Source organism: Sprattus sprattus (genome assembly GCF_963457725.1).
Source record: "Sprattus sprattus genome assembly, chromosome: 9".
Lineage (NCBI taxonomy): Eukaryota > Metazoa > Chordata > Actinopteri > Clupeiformes > Clupeidae > Sprattus > Sprattus sprattus.
This window is the reverse complement of record NC_137928.1, coordinates 32,434,236-32,460,918: the sequence shown is the minus strand read 5'-3', so window position 1 is coordinate 32,460,918 and position 26,683 is coordinate 32,434,236. Positions and strand designations below refer to the sequence as shown.

The 26,683-nt window shown below is 41.6% G+C and overlaps 1 protein-coding gene across 2 annotated transcripts; it reads left to right on the top strand.

Moving 5' to 3' along the window:
• Positions 1-26,357, top strand: zc3h4 (zinc finger CCCH-type containing 4). 2 transcript variants are annotated; one of them, XM_080844414.1, is made up of 14 exons: positions 1-248; positions 5,999-6,233; positions 6,335-6,442; positions 7,052-7,307; positions 15,358-15,509; positions 15,596-15,692; positions 17,079-17,215; positions 19,528-19,629; positions 20,065-20,176; positions 20,442-20,551; positions 20,642-21,063; positions 21,250-21,539; positions 21,673-21,939; positions 23,595-26,357. In XM_080844414.1, exons 1-14 carry the CDS (start codon positions 169-171, stop codon positions 25,223-25,225), a joined length of 3,999 nt encoding a protein of 1,332 aa, XP_080700540.1. In that variant the 5' UTR covers positions 1-168; the 3' UTR covers positions 25,226-26,357. The 2 variants fall into 2 exon arrangements, with proteins under 2 accessions (XP_080700540.1, XP_080700541.1); XM_080844415.1 differs by lacking the exons at positions 5,999-6,233; positions 6,335-6,442 and having other exon boundaries at positions 171-248.
• The last annotated feature ends 326 nt before the right edge of the window (positions 26,358-26,683 follow it).

The following is a 26,683-nucleotide window of genomic DNA, read 5'->3' as shown; positions in this document are numbered from 1 at the left end:
CCAATTCAACCAATTTATCTTCTAAACTATTAGTAGGGAATTGCCTTTGACCTGAAGCTTTTCCTTAAATCATTCATCAACTAGATCCAAGTCAAGTTACGCATAATCCAGTAGAATCCTGTCTCGATTTTTAGCCTTTAATGTAACTGTTAGCTAACGTTAGAGGAAATGGCTGTGGAAAGCATGACTGTCCATCCAAACTCCCCAACAACAACCAACCACGAACACAACAGCCTCACTGACGAAAGGTCGAGTAATTCTACAATCATATTTCTATACAACTATTACTTTCCCATGTGCTTTTTAGAAATAAAAAGCCTGGGTTTTGATTTTATTTTGTCTTACAAAAGGGATTAAAGTCGCCTTTTCTGGGGAACAAGTACAGAGGTAACGAACGCCATCTTGAAACGTTGCACAGCACAGTCTGGAAAGGCAAACATGAACTCAGAATCTGTTCCGAATATTAACATCAACTAACTTAGTGAATGGGCCGTTTAAAGGAGGTGAATTTGTGAAGGGGAGTGACCATTTTAAACGTATCTGATCCATATGAAGTATCTACGCCTCAACTGAGACTTTCAAATACAAGACCTTAATGATCCATGGTTTGCTAGCTGACACTATTAAATTAGCCATGGCCAGTTTAGTGGACAAGATAGTTAATCAACTGTTAACCGCCGTGTAATTAACGCGTGGAATAAACCGTTCGTCCTCTAGTGATAAAAAAAACCTTTGTCTTTACCGAGCCAGTTTGAATGAAACCTGTTCGTTGTACGACCCTTTAGTTACTGTAGGCAATGTTAGCGAGCTAGTCAGTCATTGCTGATATGCGTTACGCTACTCACTGCTAGTTAAGTACGCATGGTGGCAAACAAACTTGCTAACAGTTAATTGCCCAATCTCAGCCCTGAAATAAACGGCCAGACATTATATTCTTAGCTGTTTTTAATAGTCTTTTCAGTGATCATGCACAAGTTTCATCTTAGCTTTAGGAAATTTTACATACGCTGGTAACTCGTATCCCCCTACCCCTCAACATTTGTATAACTAAGCCAAAACCATAGACATAAATGGTATGACCAAAACAGCAACGATCTTAACGCTAACTGCGCAAGGCAAAGTAAATAGTTACGTCGAAACTGCAGAATGCTATTGTGCCATTATCTTCATAGCTGTGAATAGTCACTGACGTCGGTGACGTTACATAAGTGCCACTGTTCAGGCGTACGGTGTAAGCTAGCCTCAGCCTGAATGAATACAGACAAAAAAGGATCTAAGCTTGCCAATTCAAGTGCACCACAAACATTTTTTTTAAAGCTGTAAACTAAATCATTTGACAGAACTTTGATGAGACATATCAATGCTGGTGTTACTGTTGACTTAATTTACATTTTTAAAAAATCTGCATTTCGTTGAAAATGGCTTAACACTGTTTAAAATCATTCTGAGCCTTGCAAGGTCATTGCCTGACGTAGTCAACTGTTTAGGACATCACTTTGCCATGATAATCATAGACTCTCAGAGTAAACTCTCAGGCCATCCTGTCAGCCCCTTGCCCTCTTCTTGGCATTTTTTTTTCTCAAAAGGATGCTGTGGGTGGAGTTAGGCCCAGAGCTGGGGGTGATTTACACTTTATTATTCACTGTGTTTGGCTGCTAAGTGATGCTGTAAAGCATACAGCCTATTTGGGGGATTACTTTGTCTTGTATTGCCATCTATACATTATTTGCATGTAATGTTTGCCAGCCCAATTAACATCACAAGCCAATTTCATAATGCTCGTCCTATGACAGTAGTTCCATTTTTCCCTTGGAGGTGTTTGGTAACACCAGGAACTGTACACTGTGACAAAATGTGGTTGGTACAGTTGGATTTTTTTTTCAAATTTAGCCTGGCTGTATTTTTCCCACAGTGTGTCTTTTTTTGTGATCAATATCCTAATGAAATGCCAGCTAGTTGAAATGATATCCCATCATTCAAATCTGTGTGAACTGTTTCAATTAATGGTACTAGTTGGAAAGGTGTTCTTGTAAACGGTTGAGCTTTGCAAACAGCTGTGCTTGTAAATGATAGGCCAGATTCCCACTCACAGTTCAAGTGGGAATGTGAGACACGAGTCCTCTCTTTGAGAAGGGCAAGGGGAAGGGGGCAGTTGTCCACTTCATTTACTGCATAGATACTGTCACACTGTCACACGGATGACGCAGCAGAGCGAGCAGCTGCTGTTCATTTTCAATGAGAGTAGGCAATTTGCAGCTGGAAAGCTTAGTAGACAGGGAGCCCTACATAAGGCTAGAATTCTATTTTATGGAAATACTGAGTGATGCGACACCGGCGACGGCCAAGTGCCAAGTTGCTGAAATAAATTATGCACCGTGTAGTCACAGCTTTTTTATCTTATAACTAGTTTGCTCGCTAAACTGAACAGCTATAGGCTAGTTGTTCATGGTCATTAGCTAGGTAGCTAGGTGCTCATGTTAAGCTACCAGAAATTGCTAACTTGTTACTAGTAGTCAGTTAACTTCCAAGAGCTTACTACAGTCTTGCTTACTTGTTTAGTTCTTTAACCTGGTAACCACAGGCCAGGAACACGTAAGGGACCAAAGACTAGGGTTTATCTCTAATCTGTAGGGTAAACCCCTTGCCCCATTGATGTCTCGTTATTTGTTTCAGGATTGTTTAATGTCTGTGTAAAGCTATTAAGTTGTTGTGATCACTTTGAACCAAAGACTGTCTTTTGTTGGTAGGCTGATTTTGAGAAATTGCTATGGCTGACAATGCTAGCTAGCTAGCTGAGCAACTTTTAAATAACATTAAATGGTTTAAATGGCAGAGTTCCATTTGCTTGTTATCTAACTGACGTTATAGTCTCCACAATTTAGCTTGGGAAATGGGAGGGTGGGAATAGAAAAATGTAAGGGTCCTTGAAGTTTTTCTGCTTGGCCCCAAAATACATACATTTCATTTAGCAGCTAATTTGTTCATATTACAAAGTAGCAACTGCCAACTGTTAGGGTAGCCCTCTAAGATAGAGTTGGATAGCTAGGTTAACTGGCATGAGTCCTTAACTGTGACTGTGGCGTGGAATATTGATCCATTTTAGTCACTATGCTAGGGTGACCAGATTTCCCGGACCTAAAACCGGGACACTTTGCGCGTGACCATAATGCTCATACACGCACACGCTTTTTATCCTGAACATGTGCCAGGAACATAGATTTGTCCAACAACAGGTGCGTTTCTAGGTATCAAAGAAATTGCCGTGTTTATCCAAGGGGAGAGCCATGTTTGCGCGTGGAGCGGGTGAACATTTTTGGGGGCCCATTTGAAATACATCTTAATTATCAAATGATAAATACTGTATAATGGGCTGAAATGGAAGGCACCCAATGCATTCACTATAATCATGTCAAATTAGGATTCACTAGCATTAGGCTAACTGATTCTAAACAACAACATTCTATAGGGACTGATATTATTGTTTTGAAATACTAGAGAGATATGTTAATGCAAAGAAAAGAAAGATGTCAAAGTAATTTCTTGTATTTCGAATCCGCTAGTTCACACTTGCTCACTGGAGACAAAATAGCTAGCTAGCTAGCTTAGTGTTAACATAGCCCACCGCAATATTCCCTTTCATTTACGTTAGGTAAACCTAAATTTGAGCAGGTAACAATCGTTAACAACTACAGATAACAACTACAGCCATATTCTGTAACTACCTTTACAATTTCACTCCCTGCATAATTTACTTTGAGCTAAACTACATGGCTATAATCCTGGCTGTCGTTGAAGAGACGTTACTTGGCAAAACAAATAGCCTACATTGTAACGCTGGTTGCACAGGTACGATTGACTGACTGACTGTGTTCAAATCATACGCTGGACGCTTTATTAGTATTTCTGCATGGGTTTACTTAATGATCAGGCTATATTAAGATCACATTGGCTATGTAATCGCTGACAACCGGGACAATTTCACAGTGGTTGGTGTAAACCGGGACATTTTAGCGTCCCGACAGGTTTTTTCCGGGACTCGGGACACGCAACTCAAAATCGGGACGGTCCCGGTAAAACCTGGTCACCCTACACTATGCTAGAAATCTTTGCCCCTTATTCCGTGCCATGCTGTTTTATGTGGGAATGAAGACACATGGAACATTGCTGTGATTGATTGCTTAGTGGGAATGGCAATTATCAATTACAGATTGTTTGTAATCTCACATAGTCAAAGATTTATTTTGTGAAAGAGGATTGGATTCAACCCTGTCCCAAAAAGTTGCAGAAAGTTAGCCTATTTGTTTTTAATTGATGCATTACAATAACAACAACAACAACAACAACAACAATGGCAGATGTAACAAAGTATGTAGGGTTTTACACATACATGTCATTGCACAGGTGCTTGTACACTGTAACATACGAGAGTTATAGCATATCATTGCTCAGGAACTTGTACGCTATAACACATTTTTGTGTAAATTTGACCCAAATTGGGTAATTGTCAAAACCACTGGGTCAGTATTGCACAGTCTGGGATTTGTGCGCCTTGAAGGCAATACTTTGCTTCAGGTAAGAAGGACCCCAAAACTGCAAAAGTTACGTAAGTCAAGCACTTCTAATACACAAAATAAATGTCATGTGATACACAAATGTATTTTGTGATTCACAAATATGTCACGCCACTCACAGACGTATTTCCTGATTCACATATAAATGTCACATGATTAAAAAATGCAAAGGCTGTTACATTTATTTACAGACTTACAAACATGCGTAAAATAATACTATTCCCAATTTGTGAACATCCCTGCATTATCTGTCTTGAAATGCATATGTTTCAAAAGGACATTCTCTGTTCTCAATCAGATGTCTCTTACAATTTCAGCCAATCATATGAACATAAATTTGAGGGTGCGATTGAATGTGACCTCAATGGGTTACATCTGTGTAGTAAATATCAACTACTTCACCATAACAGATATCTGCATATAAATGATTACACCAAGAGGAATCTGTGTTTTAATGGCATCTGGTAGCTGCTCACCAAGTGGGAATATAGCATGTTTAGATTGTTAAAGCCCTTGTCATGCGTGATTGAACATGCTTGAACTAAGAATATTTGAAAGAATGGCCAATCATCCGACCTGCCATCTCAAACAGCTTTCCTGAAGTAAAGCAGGCTGCAGAGGACACTCTAAAAATGTCTGGGTTTGAAACAACCCAAATTGAGATGTTTGACATTGGACCAACCCAGCAAAATCAGTTTATATAATGCACAACTATTGTTTCTTTATATGTACTTTACATTAGTCTTGGGCTGCGTGTGTGTGTGTGTGTGTGTATATATTTGGTAGGTGGATTGAATTTTGCCAGTGAACATTCCAGCTTTGTTTGTTTTTCACATTCTTAAGGTATGATGTATAGGCTTAATTTTACCTGGGTAGTTTGACTTGATTCATCTCTGTTCATACGGACATTTCTTTTAAAATACTGCTGGTAGCCTACTACTCCTGTGTAATTAGGTCGAACCCAATGTTGGGTGAACCTAGCCCATTCAAATTGATTAACATTGCTATTTGAACCCAGCCGCTGGGTAAAATGGAGAAACCCAGTGTTGGGTTAACTGAATCCAGACAGATCGGTTTATTTCATCCAGCAACCATGGGCTAGTTCATTAAACACCATCAAGCCCAAAATACAGGGGCATCAGTCACTATTTATGTTAGCCAAACCATAGAACAAAGCCTTCTACCATATCGAGAATTTAGGTCCATCTTTCAGAATCTCAGCAATTGATTTGAACTATTTGGCACCTGGCAATATGTCCTTTTAGCTGTTTAAAGGTGTCAGGTCTGAAATACTTAAAGGAAGAGTTCCTAATATTCCTAAACTGTTAATTCAATTTCCTGTTGTGGCTGCATTCAAGCTAAAGGCAGTATTTCAAGTGTTGCCTAACAGTGCACAGTATGTTGACATAGTGTGTTTATTTGTACAGATGTGAGGAGGGTGAGCTGGAGGAGGGTGAACTAGAGGATGATGGGGCAGAGCCAGAGTCTCCTCAGAGGGAAGGGTCTGAAGCAGTGGTTAAACCTCACCACAATAAGGACCATCAAGCCAGTGGTTCAGATGATGATAAAAGTCATCGCCGCAAAAGGAAGAGAAAGAAAGAACGGGAGCGTGATAAAGAGAAAAGGAGGGCAAAGAAAAGGCGCAAGTCATCTAAACACAAAGTAATTCATCAAGTTCATATTGGATTTTAAAAAGCCTTTTGATTAATCTGGCTGTAATTATGATTCCGTGTTATTTTTTTAATTTTTGTTGTACATTACAGCGACATGCTTCCTCTAGTGATGACCGCTCTGACTACAGCGAAGACTCAGACTACAGTACTAATGAGAAGAGAAAGTACCGAGAGTATAGCCCCCAGTACACTGCCTCTGTAAGTACAAATGAAAGAGGGTCGTTCCATGTGAAATCAACCGGTGCCTTCCGCTCAGATTTTCCTTATTTACTGACATTATGTGCCTAAATATCTCAAAGGAAGGTCTGCAAAATGATACCTCTAAGTCTTTCCAAAGTTTGCCTTGGATTAAACCTTCCCCATTTTAAGAAGTGTCGGTGAGCCGTTTTGAAAACTTCAGACTCAATTATCTCAGTAACTACATGAGATACAAGCCTCATTTTAGTGTGCAAGCAGTCCATGTACTTAACAGTGTCATCCACGTGTCATACACCAACCTTCTATCACACCTGTCTAATGACAATAGCCTAAACATAGCTTTACCTCAAAAACGCCAACCTTTATCACCCTCCTGAGGTGCAAAGAATGAGCTCTGCAAAAGAATGTTGTCATCTCGGTCAGAGACATTTTATTGTGAATTTATTTGAGTTTCAGGAATAAACCTTTAGCAGAACCTAGCTCAATAAACTGACCTCGCCCTGAAAACTTTATTCCAAACGCAGTCAGTAGTTTTAAGTAGGTAGTGATTACACCTGCTGTCAATAGCACTCAGCAGTACTTAACACATTGCCTCTTAACTGTTTTCAGTCTCATGGAGGATATGCCTCTGCCCCTACCTCTGGCCATGGTGTTTCTATGCCCAAAAAGGGCAGTTACATGAAGATGGAGAAGCAGGCCTATGGAGACTATGATGAATATGAAGAAGAAAACTATGAGGGGGAGGAGGATGAAGAAATGGTTGATGATGAATACGATGACTTTACCAAGGAGCTTAATCAGTACCGCAAGGCTAAAGAGGGGAGCAGCACACCGTGCATAGGAGGCATGGGCCCCCGTGGCAGAGGTAAGGGCCACACACATACATTCATATTGATTGAACTTATTCAAAGGGACAACATTTTAATTGTAAATGTAAATATGACCATATTTGGTTCATTTCAGTCTGTTGTTGCGCTGAAAGGTTGTTAAAAACAAATATGTTTATAATTGCAAAGTTTAACATGAAATTGCTTCTAAGGGATTTGTAAAATGGTGTTGTGGAAAGACATTAAGAATATCCTGCAGAATGCATTTCAAAGTCACAAGTTGATACATTGATAAGAATCGAATAAGTACATAGAAAATATTAATGAGTCTTTCAATTATATGCTGAATTATGGCTGCTTGGGGAAATGTCATGTTTCATAAATATTCTTAACAAAGTGGTCACTTGTCCTAGTTAGCTGCCTGCTTCCTTCAGCAGACATGCATAATATTAACATTGGAAATGTCCTGATGTAGATAGCTAACTTAAACATTTAATGTTAAAGGCCTAATCTACAAAGCTAGTTCTAGCTAGTGGTTAAGTCAGTTGGTACTGTTTAAGATGGGTCTAACAGCTTCTTTGTAATAGAATACAATTTTAAAGGCTACCCTAAACATGAATCCCTCCTGCTCATCTAAAATGTTATGCATCAAACTTAATTTGCCACGTGAACACTTCAATGACATAGCTCTGTTTGGTTTAGTGACACATTTAATAGACTTCCTAGTATCCAGTTCACATCATTGCATGAGTGGTTTTATAGTGTGGAATAGCATTATCACATGGGTTTATTATCACAATATTTACATTCTGTATCTGTGACAAGACAAATTTTCTGAAGAAACTATTTTAAAACCAATACTCAAGTGGCCCAAAGAGGACCTTTTCTATTGCTTCATTAAAAGAGTTTTTAGCTGCACAAACAAAATGTAAAAGGCCTTTTGGAGTGATGAATTAGCCTTTTCAGCATGATCATTTAGGATTAGCTAACATGAAGTGCCATAAAGTGATTTTCTTTCAAAAACAAGGTATTTTCTTAGTGTTTCCAAACCCTTGAACGGTATTCTATGTGTGTCATATATATATATGACGCCCCTGTCTCATATGGGGTCCCCCAGGGGTCCATCCTGGGTCCCATGCTCTTCAGCCTGTATATGCTCCCACTGGGTGACATTATTAGAAAGCATAAGATCTCTTTTCACCTCTATGCCGATGATTCGCAGCTGTACTTGCCCTTAAAATCTAGGGACTCCATCCAATCTCTCCTGGTCTGTCTTGAAGACATCAGAAACTGGATGGCTAACAACTTCCTCCAGCTAAATGGTGACAAGACTGAAGTCATAATTTTTGGTCCCTCCAAGGCAAGACACACTGCACTGTCAAACTTAGGTCACCTCACGCCTCTTGTCAAACCCCATGCCAGAAACCTTGGTGTCATCCTTGACTCTGAACTCTGTCTTGACAAACAGATCAGCACTGTAGTCAAAAATAGTTTTTACCAGCTCAGAGTGATCTCCCGCCTCAAATCCTTCCTATCCCACAACGACCTCGAGATAGTTATCCATGCCTTTATTTCATCACGGCTGGATTATTGCAATTCCCTCTACCTTGGCCTCCCCCAATCCTCACTCAGACGTCTGCAGCTGGTCCAAAATGCAGCTGCACGTCTTTTAACTGGCACCAGGAGGCACGAGCACATCACACCCATTCTGGCCTCCTTGCACTGGCTCCCAGTTATTTTTAGGATCCAATTTAAAATTGTTTTATTTGTTTATAAGGCACTCAATAGGCTGGCCCCGGCCTATATCACTGAGCTTGTTCAGCCCCACTCTGACCAAAGGTCCCTCAGATCCTCTAACAAAGGGCTTCTGTATGTGCCACACTCACAGCTCAAGCAGAGAGGTGATAGAGCCTTTGCCATTGCTGCTCCCCGTCTGTGGAACCAGCTCCCCCTGGACATTAGATCCGCCCCCTCCATTCCTGCCTTCAAATCTAGGCTAAAAACCCACCTCTACTCCCTGGCCTTCCTTGCCCCTTGACCTTTTAGCCTACCTCCTGTTCATGTCTGTGTGGTATGCCCTGGAAATGAATGTTCCCCCTGTTGTATTATTATGACCTCTATGTATTGTTGTGTGGTTGTATTTTATTCACTTTTTATCTTTATTTATTATTATTATTATTATTATTATTATTATTATTGTTATTTTCAATTATTATTTTTATTATTTGTATCTTATTGTACAGCACTTTGGTCAGTGTATGCTGTGTGTAAATGTGCTCTATAAATAAAACTTACTTACTTACTTACTTACTTACTATATATATATATATATTAGTGCTGTCAGTTTAACGCGTTATTAAGCGTAAGCGCAAGCGGCCGCGCAAGCCCCTTGCGCGACCCTTGCGCGACCCTTGCGCGACCCTTGCGCGACTTTTCACGTCTTGCGTGCGTCGGCCCCTTTTTCTAGACTTGCTTTTAGATTGTAGCTAAACAGCTGACCGGTTAACGCCCCCTGACATCAGCGTCGGAAATTAGCGAGGGCAAAGGGCAAAACTGCCCCTAAGAAATATAGTTTTGCCCCTAAAATTACTAGGAGAGGGGCAAAAAATGCCCCCATCATTTTGTGTAATAATAATTTAATGAACGTGTCAAAAACATCGTAGCCTATATGACCCGGTCAGTTGCCATTAAATGTTTTGATTTTCGCCTTGACTGATTGTTGCGTGAAGAACCGAACGTTCTAACTAAAAATATTTGGAGCGCTTCCTAATCAGACCTGTGACTGCGAGAGTGAGGAGAAATGAGGATCAGCGCAGTCTCTGTCATCATCTCAGGTTCTAAAAGATCAAATTAATTCACACACCCAGCGACTGTCAACATTTTTAAGTTAGATTGTCCTGGGGTGGAGGATGACGACGACGACGACGAGAAAAAGACCAGATTTTTATTTTCAAGGCATGTCGGACTTGTGGACAAAGAGTTGCCCAAGTCGTTGTCAGCACAGGCAAATGTTTCTGCTGACTTCTTCAAGGGGAGCGAAAACATACAGAAATCCATGGCCTTTCGTCACCAGGCGCCAAGCAACACGCCATCGCCTACGGTGAATGATAACTAGTGATAATACTTTTAGAAATTATTTAGTTCGGTTAAGCTAGTTAAATGTTAGTTAGCTAACGTTAGCTATCTCTGATTGTGCGTTAGCTACAAAGGCTTGCTTGCATGCTTACTAGTCTTATCTGTATTTCCTGTAGGCCTACTATGGTAGGTATAACATGATTAAAGGTAACACAAAAATCCATAAATATAATGTGTTATTATTATTAAAAAAAGACAGAAAAAAACGATTGTTAATAGTTGAATAATGAAATAACAATAAATAATAATAATAACAACTAATAACCACAAAGAAATAAGAATAAACGTGAATATGATTGTGTAATTTACGTTGTCTGTTTGGTTTTTCTTCAAAAAATCTAAGAAAACACTTTGAATATGTAGACTAATGCCTAATAGTCTTATTATTGCCATTTAATGACAATTGTTCATATACTTTAAAGTAACACTATGTAACAATTTAACACTTTTTGAGGTATGGTTGTATAGGCAACTAGTTTTGGTACCATCCTCTAATTCATTTTGATCGCATATGGTCATGTGAAGGACCGATCAAGACCTGTGTCTTTCCCACTAGCCATCAAAGATATGCCCTATGTAGTTCTATGTAACGGGCTGGAACACCCTGCAAAAATGGAAGAAAAGCTTTCACATGCATGACATGCCAGGTACTGCAAAAATACACCAGTTAGTGTGGTGGCAAGCTTCTATCTGTGTCTGCTGGGCTGTTGGTGGTGGTTACAAGGTTTTTGCATGCCTTTTAGGTAGTAAGCGTACTAGTTTTGGAACAGAATTCCGTATTGCTGCTTTAAGCCTAAATAAGTGTGTTTATTATTTTGAACAAAGGTTAAATGTTTTTCACAAGTTTCAAAAAGTGCCCCCAATTTTTTGTGAAATGCCCCTGGATTTCAGTAAGTGGGGGCAAAAATTGCCCCCTAAAAAATATGGCACACAGGCAATGCATCGCCACATTATTTCGAGAAGTTTAGCTTTCGTGTATCTGTGTTAACTTGCGTGTGGTCAACCTTTCAAGTATAACTGAAATGAAACTTGTTGAACTCACCTCAACATGTCTTTTACAGTCATAACTTATAACCCACCATGGGCAATGCTGAAATCACTTTTACAGATAGTACAGCGTGCAAGACTGTCATTGTGGTTTACTTTTATAAAACAGGGGTACACCTTTGTAAATTCTGTTGTAAAATGTCTTATATTTTATTTTTTGGGGGCACTCTCCCTGTGCCATGGTTCCCCTGTTCCTAACTACACTGAACTGATAAATTCCGTTCGGGAGAAGAGATAAAAGCCCGCCCACACTGAAAATTGATTGGTTGACTTACCGAAACAGGCCAATCAGGATGCTACTGAGTCACACCCGCACACTGCCTCACACACGCACAGTCTCTAGTTATTTCCCCATAGACATAAGAATAGATTCTATGTCTATGCTCACGCGGGTTGGAGCACGTCTGTCTCGTGTGCACGGTCTTGCTCGCTCGCTCTAGATTCCGGGAGATTTAGTAATTTGCCGGCACCAGGGAGTCGTTTGCAATACGCGGGAGACTCCCGGAACTTCCGGGAGACTTGGGATGTCTGCACTGCCATTTGCAGTGTTCATACAGTGCTTATATTTATGTTAGGACATCATGATGGCTCGGTCTCGAAATCATGACTATAAATGTTAAACATAATAATAATAATAATAATAATAATACATTTTATTTGTATTGCACTTTACATTATACAAATCTCAAAGTGCTACATACATATAAAACAACAATGAACATTGATTAGCAGAAAGCTTTTGGCCTTTTTTTAAAAACGTCAGTAGACTGTGGGGCCCTGAGATGGTCAGGGAGGGCATTCCACAGCCTTGGGCAGCAGAGGAGAAAGCCCGGTCACCCATGGTGCAGAGCTTGGTTCTGGTGGCTTGAAGGGTGTTTGTGGATGCAGAACGGCGGGAGCGTGAGGAGGTCTGGGGGGAGAGGAGTTCCCTGAGGTAGGGGGGAGCATGTCCGTATAGGCATTTGTGGGTGAGGAGGGAGACCTTGAACTCTATTCTGAGTGGGACTGGGAGCCAGTGAAGTGCTTTCAGGGTGGGGGTGATGTGGTCGTGTTTACGCACCCTCATCAGGATCCTGGCATAATTGTTAATGATAAAACATTATTGTTAATGATACAAATATTCTCCTATTTATTATTTTCCAATTATTTAAATCCGAGGATGTCTGTATGAACACGCAATCAACAAAGATGTATCTTCCTTGGCTGAAGTAGCTAGCATAGCATTGGCCATTGAAAATGAATAGCGTAGCTAGCATAGCATTGGCCGTGAATGAGAGTTGTAATCTGTCATTCTCTCCAGGTCTTGGCGTTAATACTGAGAATACTGCCTGATTGGTTTATGCTATGCGGGCTTTGGCCAATGACAGGCTGTCATTGTTCAGACTGAGATCAAATGCAACAGGCCAGCGAGTGTTTTGTGTTTAAAAAAATGGAGGGACAAACGCTTGTGAACCGATTCATAACTTTTAAATCGGGCAAAGACTTAAATTTTAAAACCGATACAGAACTTCACGCATCGATGTAGTCGTATCTTACACGCTAAAAACTGATATTGATACGTATCGGTTATTTTTTACACCCCTACAAATTAGCTATACACTAATCAAATATGCCCAAAATACACCCAAATAGGCTTAATTTTTTCCTTTACACCTACCACAATAAAACTTTACATAATAAAAGTATACATAAAAAGTAACTTTTTTTATATTACAAGTTTCTTTTGAAATTAATTTGAATGTGCACATGAGCGTCACACTTATTGAATATGTCCTGATTGCATAGGCAGAAACACCATTCCCCTGGCAGGTACAACCAAGCCAGGCAGTTTTCAGGTTAGAGGCCAGTCTTAGAGCAACATTGCCATCTCCGATTGGCAGTGGGATGATTGGATGAAGATTGGGCCGATGTATTTGTCATACATATGAATGGTGTTTCTGCCTATGGACATATTCAATAAGTGTGGCGCTCATGTGCATATTCAAATTAACCAAACTTGTAATACACATTTTTTTTACTTTTCATGGGTACTTTCATTGTGTAAAGTTTCAATTTGAAATTGTTTTTTTTACCATGCATTATAAGCACACGTCTCAGATTGATGAGAATTAAACATATTTTCTCAACTAGGATTTCTTAGGACTTTTAGTATGTTGTTCTGGCCACCTCATAGAAATGATCTATGCTGAAAACAAATATTTTACAATTAGTCTGTCGTAAAACAGTATTTTGCCTGGACTATATCTGCAAGAGCTTGTCACTCAGTCGGAGGGGCTGGATGGTGTTAAAGGCAATGGACTGTGTGTGGTTGTCTGGGGGAGGTGCAGCTGTGGAGAGTGCCAGAAGGCTGGGAGCTAGAGGGAGTGGGGCCACACTGACTGTGGTCGGAGCAGGGGGGAGGTTTTATTGATTGAACTGAGTTTGAAACTTAATCAAGTTTTAGGACTTTGATGAAGATATGATCACATTTTAGATACAATTCTTGCAGATATACAGACAATTCTAAAGTGTTCACAACCTTTCTAGCACCACTGTATGTATGTGTAGAGCCACTCTGGGATATCACAGAGACAATGGTCAAGGTTGTAAAGAACCAGGTGTGTGAAATGCAATGTGTTCATCTCACACAGTAACATGGAAGTGGAATGCAGGGTTGTGCTCCTCTGCTGAAGCCTAAGCACAATAAAGCTTGTTTAGACTTGGCGTTGGCTAACCCTAAAGTTTAGAAGTTGCGTTGGCTAACCCTCAAGTTTAGACTTGGCATTGACTAACCCTAAAGTTTAGAAGTTGCGTTGGCTAACCCTCAAGTTTAGACTTGGCATTGACTAACCCTTAAGTTTAGACTTGGCGTTGACTATCAATGTTTAAGGCTTTTGGGATTCGACACTCTGGGGAGGGTATTATCTGATACTCAACTGTTTTCACTAATTAATAACATATCTTTCTATGTTATTAAGTAAATGTTTGTATATTTCAATGTTGTCATCTTTCAATTAATCTTTAATAATTTTAAAATATATACATATGTTTTGGGGCGATGTACTAATTTATGCTGCATACTGCAGTTCAAAGTATGTGTATGTGATCAAAGTAATATTATAAAACAGAAAGTCACCCTCCTTGATTATGATTGGCTGAGCTGTGTTGTATTTCTGCGCCACTGTGTCTGTGTGTTGCCTGGCAACCATTATTCTATGTGGCTTTGTATTATCAATAAATACTTGCATACCTGTATACTTGCATACAAGTGGTTAACAGTGATTTTAAAACAGCTAAACTCTGTCCTGCGTTGTGCCTAGCAATGCCCCTTAGCTGTTCTAAAATCACTGTAAACCACAGCCTCGCCTCATAACGTATTAATAGAGCCAGGATAGGTTGGGTGCATTTGCATTTTAATGTTCATGAATCTGTCCCTCTTGATCAAATAAACAAATTGTATTGTATTGTATAGGTTACACCCTGCGTCTGTGCGTTGTATAACTAAAATCATATCATGTATTTTGTGACAAAGCCAACTACCTAATACTGAATGACAAGGTATCCCAACAATTACTTGACCGCGGAATGTAATCAAATTAGTAAATTAATGTTGCAGTAGCAGCAGTTAAACAGTCTGTTGCTTAGCCGTTTAGCTTATGTTATGCTAGCTTTTTATGCCCATGTACCAGTACATGCTTTTCAATTTACACATTACAAAGTAAATAGCTGATTTTCATCAAACTTGATTTCTGTTAAGATGATGATACTAATATCTCTGGATTGGCAGCACAAATTTGAAAGATAATTAACTAGATTTAGATTATCCAATAAAATTGCTTTAATCAACTGGATTGATTTTCATGTCACGCCCCAAACATTCTGGGCTTGGCAAATAATAGTGCGTTTACTACCATGTTTCTTTGCCAGGCGGGAAAGGTAGGCTCAAAAACCAAAGAGGTCGTGGTCGGGGAGGCATGCGGGGCCGTGGTGGGCGAGGTGGAGGAGGGAGCAGAGGAAGAGGACGGGGAAAGATGGTTGCAGACAACGATGATGAAGGCACATATGGAGACGATTTGGAGGTTCGTTTTAGATCCTGTTATGGATGCCTTATTGTCACTTATTATATAGACTTGTGTTTCTAATGAATATTTGTACTTTTGTTCAGTTTGGAGATGATGACTTTGATAACATGGGTGAAGACGATTTTGAAGAATACTCTAAAGACCTGAACCAGTATAGAAAGACTAAAGACCGTGGACGTGGTAAGTTTGAGAAAGAGTCGTCTCACTTTGCCTTTCCCCATCACTCAACCGGTACGGCCTTAAGCTGTCCCCTTTCAACTCCCCTCCAAGCTGTGGTCTGCCCAACTTATACTATACTGCTGTATAATATAACGCTATACGCCCTATAACATCCCATAAGGCTGGAGAATACACAGAGTAGGCAATATGAACTCAAGATTGTCCAGGGTGCTGTTCTATCTTGTGCACTCTCAGGTTTTCTATGGGGTTTAGGGCAGGGCCATGGCAGAAGCTTGATTTTGTGTTCTGTAAACCATTTTTGTGTTGATCTGGACATATGCTTTGGATCATTGTCTTGTTGCAAGATCCAACGAGGACCTTGTTTAAGTTTCTTAGCAGAGGCAGCCGGATTTGGATTTCAAATGTCCTGGTGTTTCATGGAGTACATGATGCCATGGATGGCAGGAACAGTGTATTATGGTAGTTTTAGAGACTTCTGTTTGTGTTTAAATGACAGGAACAGTGTTTGATGGTAGTTTTAGAGATTTCCGTTTGTGTTCAAATGACAGGAACAGTGTTTGATGGTAGTTTTAGTTCCGTTTGTGTTTAAATGTCAGGAACAGTGTTTGATGGTAGTTTTGAAGACTTCCGTTTGTGTTCAAATGACAGGAACAGTGTTTAATGGTAGTTTTGGAGACTTCCGTTTGTGTTTAAATGACAGGAACAGTGTTTTATGGTAGTTTTGGAGACTTCCGTTTGTGTTCAAATGACAGGAACAGTGTTTGATGGTAGTTTTAGAGAATTGGTGACCTCAAAAGGCTCCTTTTGTCTGTTACACTCCGACTATCTCTGACTTTACCTCCCTTGAGATCCTCCTCACTATGCGTGGGGGCATAATAAGATGATTTGAACTTTTAAATGATGGCTCTAATGGCAAGTAGCTATTTTTGAATGCCACCCCCTGACCTATGAAGGTCAACATACTTTGACCTTATTTGATTTGTGTGTTCTTATCTTACTCATGTGAATAATGAATAAGGCGTTTGACCTCTGTGTCAATAGTTGTGAAGGGGACTGTGCCCATAGTCAAAGACCTTTTATACCATCAAATGTTTTGTGTGTTGTATGCCATTTTTTACTTTGGGAGGGGAAAAGTAGGACAATTGTGTGTGGGGGTGTCACAAAAATTAACAGCTATTTCAGAAGGCATTTAAATCAATTTAGCCCTCCCTGCCCTACAACATTAGCTGTTTAGTGTAAAGGTGTTTCTTAGTACTACTACCTTCTGTACATTTTAGCTGCACTGTTCACATCAAATGTACGACATTAGGCCTTTACATATTTGTTTGTATTTGTAAACTCAATTGTGAATGTATGCATGTTGTCATTGCCCAACTCTTGATAAAGGTGGGAAAGGAGGGCGGGGCCGTGGTAGAGGTAAAGGAGGACGTGGCATGAACCGTGGTAGAGGAAGAAATCGAGGAAGAGGCCGTGGAGGTGATCAGGCAAACGATGAAGAAAACATTGGAGATATGGACATGGGAGTAAGTAAAAACACTGCCGTTGAGTTCCCTTAGGCTTGCACCGGCAGACCTGTCATAGTTTACAAGATTCTTGACGGCCATTCCATGGAAACTCATCTAGAGTCTCCCAGACATGTCATGGATTTTCATAAAAAATATACGCAAATAAGTCATGATTCATGTAGACAGCTAAGAAATTATAATAACAATGGGCCTCATTCTCGACAGCAGTTGGGAAGACTTTCAGAAGGAACTCCACTTCGGTGGATTTAGGAAAATATTTGCCATTCTCCATAGTTTTTTCTTCTGTGCTTTCTTCTGAACTTCAGACGACTTTCAGAACGCGAAAAAGCAGTCGTAACTCTGCCGGAATCTTCTCAAATGCGATTCCACGGGCCATCTTGTGGTTATTTGAGAAATCGCGTTGAGGAATGACATTTGAAAAAACTCCGTATTACAGTAAAAGGGTTAACGGTTGAATTTGTGAGAACCCGTTGGCGATTGCGTTCACGTCAACTCTACAGACATCCTCGGATTAAAATAATTATGATAATAATAAATACGAGAATATTTGTATCATTAACAATTACGTTTCACATTTATAGTCATAATTCTACGAGTTGTATTTATTGTTACACTAGGTCTATATGGCTCGTAGCTTGACTGTTCTCTCCCTTGTACGTCACTTTGGACAAAGGCCGCGTCTGCTAAGTGACTGAATGTAAATGACATGAACACTGCAAATGTAAGTGAATAAATAAATAAACACTAAACCCAATCTCTCAGAACTAAGGCATGAATTTATTGCATTTTATACTACTACTCGTGGCCAGTCTTCACCCCTATGGTGGCCATTTCGAACGACAGGACTGACTGCAATTTATACTCTTACTCGGGACCGGTCTTCACACCTATGTTGACCATTTTTCGATTTAAAAAAAAAAAAGTGACTACTTAAATGTGTTTTACGGACTTCGGACGTTCAACGTAATACAATATCTCCACCTTATTAATGAACACCTGTTACGAGGTGGATTCGGGAGATTGCGACAGCACACGTTTCTAAAATTGCGTCTCCTAATAAGGAGCTGGCAGGGCGTGTATGTATGCAAATCCACTTTCACAAGAACGCGCATCAATCTAAGAAACTAATCGGAAGGAACCCAGCTGAGAAGACTTCGGCTGCTTATGAACACATTTTCAAGTGTGCGGGAATGCAGCGGAAGCGTTTCTCTCACGTTGTTTTTGCGAAGTCGTGTAAGAAACATTTCTGAAGAATTACAGAAAAAGGTCGAGAATGAGGCCCAATATTATAATTGTTTTGTGATTTGTGATTTTCAAAGATTTGGTCTTTTTGGCCACTCTGAATCACCAATGGCTGAAATCGTGATATACAATAATGATACAATGATACCTTATTGTCTTATTTCTCAGAAATGTGTCTTGTGTCCCTTGCCACAACTTCAGAACATCAAACAAATGTGGTACGACATACAGACAAGATCTGAAACATCTCATATGATTGGAAAGATGAATAAATACATAAGTCGATGCTAGTCAAATACAAGTAAATGCTATAAGATCATTTATCCAAGTCGTGACCTTTGAAGACCTGAGATATCTGCCCAGACTTCTGCATCCAAATTGACTCTTGGCTAAAAGATGCCCTGAACCTTTTCAGCTGTGGGGTTTGACCAGATGGGAGGAGTTGGAACTCATCATTTAGCACATGGGAATGGTCACCAACCTAATGATGCTCTGATTACTCACCATTTGAAATATAGTTTGGATTTGGGGCACCAAGTTTTTTAAGCACAGACATTATGTTTCAAGGATAACAGACAGACTGCTTTACCAGTTAGAGACAGAAAAATAAGAGGCTTAGAATAACTAGCTGTAGAACAGAATAAAGACCTGCTTACTCTCTAGTTGATTTTAATCGTTTCCAAAAGTAGATGCGTAATGGTTTGAGCTGAAATTCATGCTGGTTATAAATAAGATCCTGCAGATAATCTCTACTGAATTTCAACCTCATTTGAATGTTAACTTAAATCATGTTTCATGGATAAGAGTGCAAACTGAAGATCAAGTGGCCATTTCTGAATTTGAGAATTGAGTTAGTCTTAATGTCATGTCCCCAGGAGGTGAGTTGACATGGAATAACATGTGTCTAGAAATGATGAAACACATGCATGCACTCACTGTTTTTGATTCACTGCTTAATATGCTTTCATTTTAGCTTCAGAGAAATATTAGTAGGCTGTAAATAAGACTCTAAGTTGAAACTAATCAAACAGACTGGTGACTAATAGTATGCTCCATTGTTTCTGCAGGAGAGTGGCGGAGGACCCCGTCGTCCTGACCAAGAGAAGCATGGCCAAGAAAAGAAGGGGAAAGCAATTTGCAAATACTATATAGAGGGCCGCTGCACATGGGTACGTACTCATATTGTTTCCTCTTCCCTCAAGTCTTTGGTCAGCATCTTTTTGAGGGACAAATAAAGCTGCTATGGCCATAGGGCTCAGCTAAAGCTATCACACGAGAAGTTGCATTTATTTGACCATTTAGTTATACACAGAAAAAGATTCCTTGTGCTATTGGTTGGGGACTTTCCACTGGCGCCAATCTCATTCTATTTTCCAGTATTTGTAATGTATTTTTGTCAATGCCAAACTTTGACCTGTACCTGCACCTAAGAGTATGTGGCTATCTACCATATATTTCATGGTAGATTGATGTTGGATAAGAAAAAACCTTATACCATCTGCTTTGAAACAGAAGAAACTACTTGTTCTCACTTAACATGCATGTTATTCAGCTTAATATATTCTTCTATGTAATCATCCATTAATCGTACCTTTCTTTGACAGGGTGAGCACTGCAACTTCAGCCACGACATTGAACTACCCAAGAGGAAAGAGCTCTGCAAGTTTTACATCACTGGTTTCTGTGCCAGGGCAGAGAACTGCCCGTATATGCATGATATCCTTTCCCTTGGGTTAGGGTTAGGGTTAGGGTTAGGGTTAGAGAACTGCCCGTATATGCATGATATCCTTTCCCTTGGGTTAGGGTTAGGGTTAGGGTTAGGGTTAGAGAACTGCCCGTATATGCATGATATCCTTTCCCTTGTGGTTGTCAAATGATTATCATTAGTAGTAGTAGGAAAGGTGTAGTGTTAAGCTGGAGTAACAGCCACATTGATAGTTATGACAATTCAGTGTTTGTAAGGTCCTTAACTCATGAGCACGTGACTTTCCCTGCAAGCTGTTTCATACCACTGGAAACTGTGTGAATGGAGATGAGTGTATGTTCTCTCACACGCCCCTGACGGAGGACACTCAAGAGTTATTAGACAAGGTAATGCCAAGCACAATTCTGAAAAGCATATTACCTATGAATTCTGTCATGTTTCTAGTCCTATTCCTGTTTCTCCTGTGTTCTCTGCAGATGCTAGCAGAAGATGCTGAGGCTGGTGCTGAGGATGAGAAGGAGGTGGAGGAGCTGAAGAAGCAGGGGATTAACCCTTTACCCAAACCTCCACCAGGGGTGGGCCTTCTCCCCACGCCACCGAGGCCAGTCACTGACTGCGCTGGCCCTGGGGACTTTGGCTTGCCTGTACCGCCTACCAATATGCCCCATAATGGACCTCAAGGACCTCTTCTGGGCCCTGGGACTGGCCCCTGCCCTGGACCCCCACCCCCTTGTCCAGACAGTAACCCATTTCAAGGGCCACCCAATCCTGGGCCCCCTCCCCAGCCACCCTTGGGCCCCCCACCACCTTGTCAAGGAGCCGCTGGGAAAAAAATTCCATCCTTATTTGAGATTGTTGTACAGCCCACAGCACAGCTCGCTCACAAACTTGGAGTCAGGTTCGTCTTCATTCTCTCTTGTCTCAAACAATGGCATCACACATGTTTGAAAGAGCTTAAACACCTTTAAACAAGCTGTTCCTGTTGTCTTGTTAAGGTCATTGTGTAAGCTACTTTGGATAAAACATCTCTAAATAAATAACCACAACCATGATTATTTGTTTTGTTTGTTCATGAACATTTTAGGGGCCAAGGCCCTGGTGCAGCTGCTCCCTCGGGCCCCTCGGGTGCACCACAGGGAGGGCCACCACCTCGCTTCTCAGGCCCTCCACCACCTGGAATGATCCCCCTTGGGCCCGTGGACATGCCTTCAGGGGGGAACCCCAACCAAGGAGGGCCACCTGGGATGCCCAGCTTTGGGCCCGGGGAGGGGTCACCCCATCAGGGCATGACTCATCAAATGTCTGCACCAACTGGAGGCAATTTTTATGACGGCTTCTTTCATCAACAACAAGGAATGGAAGGAGGAGACAATGGTATCAGTTTGTTGCATACAGTATATATATATATAAACACACAACTTCCTTGTATACCTTTTGTTGGGGATGTGCAGCAAATACAGATTTTGGATGAATGTGTGATGAGAAAAACTTCCTGTTGTACTGACAGGTAATGAATACCAGGGCTTTGGAACAATTGATGAATGTCCTGGAGAAGGAAGTTTAAATCAAATATCTAGGACCCACAGCACCACTGGCAGTGGAGACTGTTCCTCCTCCAATGGAGCTGCAGAGGGCCACACACCCAGCCTGACAGTGCCAGACTTCCTCCCGCCAGCACAACGTGTGCTGTTCATGAGGATCCATCAAAAGCAGCAGGAGGATGAGGAAAAAGCCAGGAGGATGGCAGAAGTTGGAGCTCAGAAAGACACAGAAGGTCTGCCACAATACACATCAGAAACATCATACAGACAACAACATAGATGTCAAATGGCTGTCAGTAAAAAGAAGGCTGTTTTAGCAGACTATTCAAAGTCATAATTCAAAGAAAATGTGTATATTGGCTGGCTCTTTTAAAATAGTTAAAAATGACACAAAATACCGTTTTGTTATGTAATGTTTAACACAAATCAATGAATCCATTTAAACTCAACCCATATTGTCCCTGGGTCATAGTCACCCAAAACTATAGAAATTGGTGACGGCTGTCGGTAAACTCCATGGCTGTCCATCCAGCTTCATAAAATGACCCCAAAAATAGCTATTGAGAATGTTTTTTTTTTTGCCAGGTTCTGCTCTTAAATATGTAAAGGCTGTATTTCAGTGTGACCCAAAAAAAAAAGTATGATGTAGAACAGACTATGTGAGCTCTTCTGTCTCACTCAGTATGATATAAACTAGTCTTCCCTTATACTCGTAATCACCTGCTTGAATGTCAGTTTCAAGAACGCTATGTACAGTTTATGCAGATAAATGCACTGTATTGTTTTTACTAGGCTTTTTATTCTTTTTTTTTTATTCTTCCTGGATCAAATCAGCTTCAACCGCTTCACATAGAAACCTCGTTTAAACTAAAGATTTGAGTAAGGCGTCTTGAGACAATTTGATTGTTTAAGAGAGAAAATCACCTGACTTAGCAAACACCTATTTGGTTGAATTATACACAAGTCATTTTAATATGCCAAATTGAAGAGCTGTACAAAATATTTAGGTCAGCTATAAGATAAATGACATCATCTCTACACACACACTGGACATTTATTTCTTATTCACAGAGCAGTCAGTGCAGCGTAACACTGTGATAGGAGTCGCCACTGTTTTCAACTCGTTTTTGGTTTCTATGCCCAGAGATTTTAAAATGCTGCGCTACTTGGCAATGAACCAAAGTAAATGTCAGCTGACCTAGTGATTACCAGTTGCATCTCCTCTTTACGGCTGAGAACCTGTCAGGCTTGAATAGTCCATACAACATGTGACAACTTGCCCAAAACTCACGTTCAAAAATTCAGTATTTAATCTCAGAAATATTGTATGCCATATTTCTCCCCTGGAAGGAATAAAACATTGAGAAATTGAGCCCATCTCAGTTAGTGACCTTGATTTTCAGTTTTGAGATGATGCCCCCAGTGTTGGAGGAATGAACTGTGTGACTTAACCATGTGACAGCCTGTTGTGCTCCCCCTTACATACGTTAAACCTGCTATGCCAAAACATTCATTATGCAATCTTCATTTGGTAACCTAATGGAACTCTGCAACACTTTTCTTGAACTTCTGTGCAAACATTGTTGCACATTGTCTTGCTTTCCTCACATGTTTCTTACATATCACTAGATTTGGAGCAGGTTGCCTGTTTGTACAGAGCAATGGTCATTCGATTTAAAGATGACAATTTTCTGTGTTCTGACAAAAAATGGAGCCACCACATACGCGCTCAAAGTGCAGGTGCCACAAACCATAAGAGTTGGTGACACCAGTGCCACCAGGATGAAATGTCTTAAACATGTTAGATAGCAGTCACTCATCTTATATATGATTCATAACAAGTAGATGGTCTGTTCTTTTTATTGACTGCAGTATTTGGTGCTTTCAGGTGACTCTGCAAATTGGTACTCCAGTGAAGATGAGGACGGAGGCAGCAGCGTTTCTTCCATCATCAAAACATTACGACAACAGAGTCAGAGCTCCAGCAAACCTGAGCTCCAGCCAACCTGTGACCCACGGCTGTCCAAAGCAGCAGCAGCAGCAGCTCGTCCAGCAGACCCGCGGCTGGGCCGTGACCCACGCCTGTCCCGGAGCACCGAGTCAGTGCCGGCCTCAGAGCCCAACCCCAGTGCCTTGCTCTCGTCCTCGTCCTCGTCCTCGTCCTCTGGTCCCGCTGACCCTCGCCTGGCCCGCAGTACTGCACACGCGCTCAAAGCTGAAGCTGTACTTGTGTACAAGCCCCCTGTCCCTGCCCCAGCACTGGCTGAGGAGGAGGAGGGGGAGAGGGTCCTGCGGGACAAAGCTGTCCCTATCCCTCTGGACCCTCTGATGGGCATGGCCCTGCGAGACCCACGCTCTCAGCTGCAGCAGTTCAGCCACATCAAGAAAGACTTAAGCTTTCATGTCCCTCATTTTGCCAAGACTGTGTTGTGGAATCCTGAAGACCTCATTCCCGTGCCCATCCCCAAGCAGGACTTTCTTCCGCTCCCTCCTGGCATCCCTCCTGTGGCGTCCCAGGACCCCCGCCTCTCACGTGTCCAGCAGCCGGTCCACACGGCTCCCCCCGCTCCTCCTCCTCCTCCCATAGAGCACGGCCAGTCTTCGTCCTCCTCCCTTCCAGACTTTGAGTTGCTGTCTCGCATTCTCAAGACTGTTCATTCTTCCCCCGGTCCTTCTCAGAGTAGTCCTACTGGCGTGGTCTCCACGGCTGCTCCACCAGCGACGGCATCTTCTCACACCGTTCAACCTGAAAAACCAGTGGACCCCCGTACGGCCCGCAAGGTCCCCACAGCAGATCCCCGGTTGCAGCATCAGAAATCTGCCTTGAAACCTCCGTCAGAGTCGCCTGCACCTCCACCCGCTCAGTCTGCCAGCCCCAGCCCCCCCTCAGCCCCCGCCACTGCCCCGTATGACCCACGGCTCCTGTCTGCAGCCCCCGCCACTGCCCCGTATGACCCACGGCTCCTGGCAGCAGTCGGGGGGGGCAGAGCGGGTGCAGGAGGCACTGGCCCCAGCAGCAATGTGCTCAGCAGTATCAGTTTATACGACCCCAGAACTGCGGAAAGTTCAGAGAGTTCAGGGCAGATGACCAATGCTGCCCCCTCAGCTGAACCCAAAGCCAGTGCTGCTGATGTAGTAGTCAAGGCCAAGCCCAAAGAGCCCCTGTTTGTGCGCAAGTCCCCCCTGGAGGCCCCTGACACTGAGCGGGGCCCTAACGAGCCGCCCACTGACCGCTACAACAGCTACAACCGTCCACGTCCCAAGCCCTCACCCTCCCCGGCGCCCCCAGGAGGCTCCACAGCGCCACCCGCTGGGCTGGAACAGCAGCTGCCTGGGGTCCATAACTTACCCGTCTCTTCGTCTCTCTTCCACATGGTGAAGCAGGGCAGCAAGCCTGGCTCAGGCAGCCCCTTCAGTGGCAACAGCCCCGCACAACTAGACACCTCAGAGCAGGATGCTGCTTCTCTCAAAGATGTGTTCAAAGGCTTTGACCCCACAGCGTCCCCCTTTTGCCAGTGACACCGGACCAGTGCTGTCATCTGGGTTTAAAACAGTCATCTGGTCTGAATTCTCAGTTTGCTGACATTGAGGAAGAGACGGGGCCACAGCCCTCCTTGTCAAACTTGGAGTTTAGATATTCTGTTTTTGGAGGCTGAGAAGTGGCAATGTTAGCATTTAAAAACATAAAAAAATCAGGTTCAAATAGATGTATTTTATTGGAGCCATGCTCTAAACATTCAACACCAGCAGAGAACCAGGGTAACCTTTAATCTAAACCTTCCTAGCATATGAGACGTCTCTCATCTGTTTTGAATGTTACCCCAAGCCTTCTTGATCTTCTGTATGTCCCTGCCCCTTACATCAAGGCCTTTCCGACTGCTTACTTTCTCGTGACCATTTTGTTCAACAAATTCAGCCATCGATTTGAGTCTCACTGTCCACATTGGAGCAGCAAGATATAACAATAACACAGTTGTACACTGCCACTTCCTCCAACTATGACAATAAATAGGACTATAATAATACATGCTGGTCTATATTTTCTGTAAATCCACTGCCCAGATATCCTCCCTGTGTTGCATTGAGCAACTTCTCAGCTTTAAAGTGTTTTAACCTCTATGTACCTGCACTGTATTAACTCTAAGGCTAGTTGTTGTTATTTGTGGATTTGTCAGTGTGTTTTTTGGGGTCCAGTTCCCAGAAGGAGACTTATCCTGTAACTCAAGTTTCGACGCCTGTTTGCCACTCTGAAAATCTGTTGTAGAGCTGCCGTGTTTGTCATTCACATGTGAAATATGATCATTTTAATTTATATTTTTTATACTTACACATGTGCTTATTTCTTTTGAGACATCACCAACCAAGCAATTTTATGGAAAGTGTACAGATATGTTTCCCCAGATGCATTTGGAAGGGCATTGATGGAATGCACTGGTTGGGCATCGTCAAGACAACAGGAAAAAAGTCAACTGTATGATATTCTCATTTGTTTTAAAGAGGAAACAACCCTACTCATTCTCTGCTTGAATAGTCGGCTGCATGACTGTTCAAGATCATCAGAGCTTTTGGTTTCTGTAAGTCTGCCCTTTGGAGAAGGACTTTTGTATATTAAATAGTGTCCATATTTGAGAAGAGGCTACATTTTGTAATTGTTCACTGTAGATAAAGTGAAGTATTTAATAAAGGCAATTCAATATGCACAGTAATGTACATTAATAAAGGCCTAGAGGGGAAGTAGATCTCAGCTCTTGTTTCAATGTCTGGCTTTGGGAGTCTGATACATGATGAGCATACATAAAGTCACATCACACCCTCTCTCCATATTGCCTGACTTCACCCATGTGTGAAATTAGCTTAAATGTGGATGAAAATAACACCATTTTTTAGACATATATTTAGTTAAATATTATTGATGTATGTAATGCCATTAACAACAGACATTGTCTGAACAGAACAACACAAAGTGATCGTGGCAAG